This window comes from Apium graveolens, chromosome 8, assembly GCF_009905375.1.
Source record: "Apium graveolens cultivar Ventura chromosome 8, ASM990537v1, whole genome shotgun sequence".
Taxonomy (NCBI): Eukaryota; Viridiplantae; Streptophyta; class Magnoliopsida; order Apiales; family Apiaceae; genus Apium; species Apium graveolens.
In genome coordinates, this window is record NC_133654.1 from 33,773,253 (window position 1) to 33,780,789 (window position 7,537).

The 7,537-nt window shown below is 34.8% G+C and overlaps 2 protein-coding genes across 2 annotated transcripts; both read right to left on the bottom strand.

Moving 5' to 3' along the window:
* Nucleotides 1-565: 565 nt before the first annotated feature.
* Nucleotides 566-1,482, bottom strand: LOC141679471 (uncharacterized). The gene is made up of 2 exons (XM_074485967.1): nt 1,354-1,482; nt 566-1,174 (listed from the first exon to the last, which is right to left on the bottom strand). Exons 1-2 carry the CDS (start codon nt 1,480-1,482, stop codon nt 566-568), a joined length of 738 nt encoding a protein of 245 aa, XP_074342068.1.
* A 222-nt stretch (nt 1,483-1,704) lies between these two features.
* LOC141679473 (uncharacterized) lies at nt 1,705-4,306 on the bottom strand. Its single transcript, XM_074485968.1, has 5 exons — nt 3,850-4,306; nt 3,472-3,724; nt 2,322-3,349; nt 1,985-2,215; nt 1,705-1,895 (listed from the first exon to the last, which is right to left on the bottom strand). The coding sequence occupies exons 1-5, from the start codon at nt 4,304-4,306 to the stop codon at nt 1,705-1,707; spliced, it is 2,160 nt and encodes a 719-aa protein (XP_074342069.1).
* Nucleotides 4,307-7,537: the final 3,231 nt, after the last annotated feature.

Genomic DNA, 7,537 nt, shown 5'->3' on the forward strand with positions numbered 1-7,537 from the left:
TGATTGAACTTGCTTTTGTCATGTACGGTATTTCAAAAAGATATTGTGAAGGTTTCTATTACTCTGGAATTTCACAATTTACCATAAACTATGTTCTAATTCCATCAAGTATTTCAAAGTATGTTGCTAAGTGCGAGTATTATACTCCATTTATTTGTCATTTTATGAATGTTGTATCCATTTTTAAGCATTGTCAATTGAAATCATGTTACATTCGATTGCTTTGTTTAATTTTGATTAATGTATGGAGGCAGCTCAAAATGGATTATTTTCGTCTATTAAATGTATAATAGAATAACAAATATTGTTTAACGATTCTTAGAAAGATACGGAAATATTTATCTAACACTATGTAAAAAGTGGAAATATTATGTTCAAATCTTTGTAAAAATACTTTACATATGGAAGATCAAATATGGATTTCATATTACTATAAATTAGGCTTTAAATAAGCAATAATGAATAACTGCAAGATTAGGAAAGTAAGTGATACATATCCACCCTATAAATTAGCAAGATATTCTTTAACAAAAGTTTTTATTAGAGATAAATGCAAATTGTGTAGTCACCGATTTTGATTATCTTTGCTCGGCAAATTATAGAAAACTTCTTCAAAAATTACATTAGCCGTTACATTTGTATATCCTCCACTATCACTATCAATCAGAATATGTAAGCCTGAAGGAGAAGTAACTCTCGATACAGCAACATAAAGTTGTCCATGTGTAAACATGGATCTCGGTAAATAAAGTCCAACCTTGTGAAGCGACTGTCCCTGAATCTTATTAATCGTCATAGCATAACACAACTGGACTGGAAATTGAACTCTTTTGAACTCAAATGGCCATTGAGTATCTGAAGGTTCCATTTCTATCCGTGGAATAATGTGAGTTGTTCCAACTTGAGAACCAGTAAGTATATCACATACTATACTATTGGGCAAACACCTTTTGACAATCATTCTTGTCCCATTACAAAGTCCCATGATCTGGTTGAGGTTTCTCATGAGAATAATCACGCATCCTTCTTTAATTTTCAAATAATGTTTTGGCAGGCAAGGCATATTAATGGAATTCAAGTATTCAATTGGAAAAGCAGAACCAAAATCATTGTTATCACCTTCACTGTCTACCAAAGAATCTTGACTAAAATAAGAGTGCTCCTTTCCTGGAACCTGATCAAGAATGTATGAATTTATATCACCCACAATGGCATTTGTTGGAGTAAGAATTGATCTTTCCCTCAAATAGTCAGCATTCTTTATGTTCTTTGCAAGATCGGGATAAACTACGTCAACAACAGCCTTTAGTGGGTTCTCTCTTGCTCTTATCAGAAATTTATCCGGATCACTACTTTCGGATCACTGATTATATCATCTGGATGAACATTGGAAAGAGTACCATTACCAACATCAAGTACCCACCTGCTAAATTCTGCGATTTCATGTTTTTCTTGTTCTATTTTCCCAGAGGAAAGACGCATATTTTTTTCTAGTAAGAATACCCGACAATGATCCCATATCTTTGAACTATTTAAAGAAGCACACACAACCTATGCTCTTGAAGCTTTTGGTATCACAGGGAGGATTTGCCGAAAGTCTCCTCCAAAAACAATAGTTATACCGCCAAATGGTAGGCTGGCTCTTTCAGGATCCACCGATGTCATAATATCTCGTAAACTGCGATCAACACTTTTGGCAGCATGTCAGTGCTGCATGGGAGGTTCATCCCATATAATTAAACTGGTTTGTTTCAATAATTCACCAAGTTCAGTACCATGCTTGATCCCGGCAACTGAGTACTCATCAACTTTCAACGGAATGTGAAACCTTGAATGAGCTGTTCTTCCCCCAGGAAGCAGCGTAGCTGCGATGCCGGAAGAGGCAACATGAAGAACTACTTTTCCAACACTACGTAGTTTACAACAAAGAGTATTCCACAGGAAAGTTTTTCCACATCCTCCACTACCGTATACAAAAAAATACCTCTTTTGCCATTTTCAACGCTGTCAATAATAGAAGCATAGGCATGAAGCTGCTCTTTATTAAGTGATTTATAAAGTTTGTCATGTTCATCATGCTCGTGTTCCTTGTTGTAAGAAAGTTCATCAGACATTAATCTGTTATCGAGTCCATACATAAAGCTGTCATCAGGAAAAGGCATCGAGTTGTAATCTTTAAGACTTTTGCCAACATCGTTAAAGAGTTTTTCAATTTCTGCAATGTATTTATAAATCGGAATTAATGAAAATATTATCAGGTTAAATGTATCGTATAACTTTAAAGATGAATTTTGTTGAATTATAACCAATTTAGAAGATACCTGCCAAACAAAAATTCTGAATATCTGATTGATTAAAATGCAGTTCATTGTTGTTGGTTATCCGTCTTCTGATCAACAAAATATCCTCAGACATGGATTCCCAATATTTCTCCCATAATTTTAAAGGGTCAGCAACCTGATTGTTTGATAATATATGCACAAATAACTGCCTGAGTTGACGTGGCATTGCATGAACTGCATTTTCTGACATAGCAACATCCCACTGTCTATCGTCCTTTAGAAGTCCAAGTGCGTCACACGCTTCTTGAAATGAATTATGAACAAATCCATTAACAGTCTTGAGATCTTGGTATGATGTGGCACCTTTGATGTGCATGAGTAACATCCTGACAAAAAATGTTTCACTGGAATGCGAGTGAATGTCTGATAATCGACCAAATACCTGACCACGTTCCTGTGCCTTCCATTTACATAAATCTGCCTTCCAAGTAAAATATGTTGGAAATTCTTCATAAGTGTATTGTCTTGCCTCTGGGAAACTTTTATTTTCTTCAAACCAACCTTCAAGTTTGGTTAGCCGAATTTTGGCTTTTTCAACAACATCTCCAAGATCATCGTGTGGCTTAAACGAAACACATTTCTCATCTTCCATGTGTACAGGTAGGCGCTCAACAGAAGGGGAACGATGGTGTATGTCAAAACCTAGCAATCTCCAAGATGCTTCCGACGCACATATATAACGACCATCAAGGAAATTTTTGATCTCATCCATTGACTTTGCTTTGGTAGTCATTTCATCCGGTGTATCTTTTTTATTTTTCTTTCTAAGAAGCATTGTGGCAGTATCATGACCTTTCAAGCAGTATTTAAAAAGATATTTCAAAGATCGCGAGGAGTTACAGACCTCGAGATTTATATGACAATGAAAGCTCAACAATAAATCTCTATTGTATGGTACAACATACTGGTTGTCAAGAAGAACTCCTTTCTTCAAAACACTTGCTTCAGTCCGCCTTCTACGATACACATAAAATCCACAATCATCGAAGAAAGTGTTTGCGTTATACCTTTAAGCAGAGAAAAAGGAATAAATTAAGCGATGCTTGTTTCCGCGTATATGATAAATTATGGTATTCAATTAAAATTTAAAATCCTTGCTTGGATTCCTATATTTTTAACACACACTTACTTTTTAGGAAAATGACGTCCACACTTTCCTTTCACCATACACGGAGAATAAGAAAAATCTTTACCACATGGTCCATGTATCATATGCGCTTTAACTACGCTATAGCCGATAGGATCCATATTTTTGTCTGGTATTTCGGCAGATATCAATTGATCAATCTGTTGCACATTGTATGGTCTACTTTGCGGGTGCAACCATATTAACATATGACAATGAGGAAGTCCACGCTTTTGGAACTCAATAACATGCATAACTGATATTAAAAATAAAAAAAATCAAAAAACAAACGTGTTAAATGCATAAAAGACTACTGTTAAATTTAAATTTGTTTAGGAATAATGAGTGTGTGTCATGCAAACTTAAAAATTCGAGCCAAACCTCCAATGCATTTTTCGAAGTAGTTCTTTTTCTTTATAAGGTCTAGGAGTTGATCAAGTTTCAGCTTAAACACTCTAGCTATCACATCGGGTTTGTTAGCTACATCCACTCCGGGAAGATATTCCATCATTTGTTTAATTTTCGGCCATTGAGTGTTACATGTCATTGTCAAGAATAATGATGGATGTCCAATCGTACGACAAATAGCCAAAGAATCTTTGAAATACTGGTTCATGTACCGTTGAGAACCTGTATGGGTTGCTGGTAATATGACATTCTTACCAATGTTTCCAGGATTTGTATCACCTTTAGTAAGAGAATCACGAGTAGACCTGTACAAATCTGAACGAATGGTGCTTTGGTGGTTTCTAATCCAGTCCAATCTATACTGTTCTACTGCAGCAAATGCGTCGACAACAAATAATTGCCAAAGACGACCACCAAGATGTAGATTCATTCCTAAAACATCATAAATAGTATAACATATGAGATAAAAAGTTTCCTGGATTTAACATGAATAAAAATGTAATGGATAATACCTTCATCAGGACGTATCATAAGCTTATAGGAATATTATTCCCTCATTGTGACAGTAGTTCGGTGTCTGGTTTCGTCAGGATGTTGATCATTAACCGCTTCGGCAGGCACGTTGTGCTTCTTGTTCTTCAACGGTATATTGAGATGGAATTCATCATCACCATACGAAAAAAGTAACGGTTACTGCAGAGATATGAAGTGCTTGCATGTTTCAAAAACTCTCTTAAGAAATTTTTGCTTTGTCTCAACTACAATGTCTCTCAATGGACATGTATCATCACTGTCACCAACAATTAACGCAGCTACTTCATTGGATGGTCCAACCTGATTTTTTCTGCCGGATGCAGATTTTGAAGATACCAGAATCAAACTAAAATCATCTGTATCCGAAATATTAAGGCGATCACGTGCATAACGGAATCCTTCATAGAGCTTATTATTCTCATCCAACATCTTTAACAGTCCTTCGACGATCTCTGGATCAAGACAATCAGATCCAGGGACCGCGTCCACCGGATTCTGTATTTCATTGTCAGTGTCATACACATAGAGCTGAGCAAACTTTGGTGATTGTCCTTCCTTTGGTTTAAGACTTCCAATACGATGATAATTTTGACCATTCAGCTTAAAACAATACGGACCTCCTCCATTGTTGATTTTACGATCTATTTTACCTCCAAGTGAGGTAAATTGAAATAAACAGTTGTATGTCCTTATATTTTTCAAGAAATGAGCAGTCTTTTCAGATCCAGAAAGCAAATAGTAGATGAAAGGAGGAGGAGGACGTTCTTTAGTAAGTTCAACCTGACCATTTTTACAGCAAATTGAGAATGTAGGTAGACTGTTTTTATTTAATTTGTTGTTCCTCTCTTCATTCCACATCCTTGCTTTACATTTTGCACATATTTTTGATGGTGGTCCAAGATCCATGTATCCTTTCCAAAAATCTGTAAAAATATTTAAAAAGGTTAGTATATGTTTTCGTCAATTTCTTTCTACAAAGTGGATAGGTGAATTAATTGAATTTCCATATACCTAATTCCTCATCTATATATTCATCGTTACAGTCTGATGAATATTCTCCTTGGCTTTCAGTTGCATCAAGTTCATCATTTGTAAAAATATTCAGGATGTAAAATTATCAACATTCATCTTTCATGATGTTTCCCAAATTATCCGAAGAATATTCAATCTGTGAATGTGACATTACCAATTACGTATTGCTCATATTCCGGTATATCTTCCAGTACTACATCACTTGCATTATTGAAAGCATCCATCAGATTTAATCTGCTTGCAGAGGTTCCTTCTGTACCAAACATTCACTTCGAGAAAAATTGCCGAAAAAACAAAAATCATGCTAGAATAAATGCCTTTAAAAATAAAAAGATATTCAGACATAACTAACCTTCATTACGGGGAAACCATTCTGCAGACAATTTTTAAATTTAACAATATCAATATAAAAATAATGAAAGAACTACAGATAAAATAATTAATATATTAATATTGAAAACGACCTGGTAGTGGAATACCAAGATCCTCAGTCTCTGGAATTGTAATTGATATTTTATTTTGTCGTTCTCTTTTCTTAGCCATGGTAGAATTTTCAGTAATGCGAGCATCAATCTGCGCCTTTTTGTCTTTACTGTGTAACTTTGACGGGGATTGTAAATTCTTACCAAAATTAACCGGATCGTTCTTATTTAAGTTTGGATTATTGCTTGGTATTATCCTAGATGCTGGGAGCTCAAACATACTGTATTTCTTAGCCATTGTTGGCCTATTCTGTAATATTCGAGCTACTGGACTTTGTTGCAAGACTTGACAAACATGGATTGAAAAAGTTAAATGTACTACTACTAACTATCCGAAAGTTATAAAGTTTTTGAAAATTAATAGTTATACCTGAAGACGCTGACTGTTTAGGACTATATGGATCAGCCGATGAGTTTATGTGCGTCAATCCAGATTGAGGTGTTAAATCAAATAAATTAAGCCTTCGTTGTGATGGTGTAGTAGTAACTACAGGATTACTTGCATGACGTTGAAAACCTAACATACGAATATTGTCAAACATGCGTGAACGAGCAAGATATATGTTGGCAAAAAAAATGCAAGTGAATGGAACACTATATTTACCATTTTTAATTGATGCTGAAACATTGGGTTCTGCATCCTCATCAAGTGAACGTTGACTGAACAATTTAGATTGTTCAAAAGATTGAAGAGTTTTTATACTCAAAGCTGAAAATATGCTCAAAATGTTTTGTTAGTTTGATTTGTGAATTAATCTAGGTTAGTTGCATTAATACGTTTAAAAAATGGCAGACCTTTAGGAGCGGACGAAGGAGACAATGGTCCAGAACATATCCGTTTATGACCTATTGTAAACAAATTTGCTCATAAACTATTGTAATTCATGATTAGTTGCAGTACTATCTTTTAAAAAAATGCATACCTTTAGGCGCTGAAGAAGGAGACAATGTGCCAGGACAGAATCGCTTATGACCTATAAATGTGAGGAAATATCATTTGCTTAAATTAAAATTTTAAACGTCTGCATCGTCAAACTTACCTGATGATGATTCATGGCTGACATGTCCTTCCTTTAGAGAATGTGTCAACTGAGTTGTTACAGAGCTGTATATTAAACTTGATGAATCATGGTTATTTTGTAACTGAGAATTCTTATTGGCATGCAAAAGTTTTTCATCCAAGCCTGTAAAAAACATTGATCATAATGATGTGTATTTTACAGTCTACAGAAACAACAACGCAATACCAAAGCCTTTTGATGAAAATGTTTGAGACAACTGGATTTGATTTTTTTTAATACCTAGAAAAGTAGAAAATGGCTTAGATCATTAAGGTGAATATGCTTAAAAGATATACATAACACATACCTAAACCAGAAGACCGTGACTGTGAATTCATATTAGCAGGGAAAAAGCGTTCATCCAAGACTACAAAAAAATTTGATAAGAATGCAGGCTAGGTTTACATGCTAGTGAAACAAACAAAAAATACCCAAACCTTTCGATGCAGACGTTTGAGACATCTGGCCAAGAGGTTGTCTTTTATTACCTACCAAAACAAAACATGAATTAGATCACTAAGATGACTACGCTTAAAAGATACACATTACACA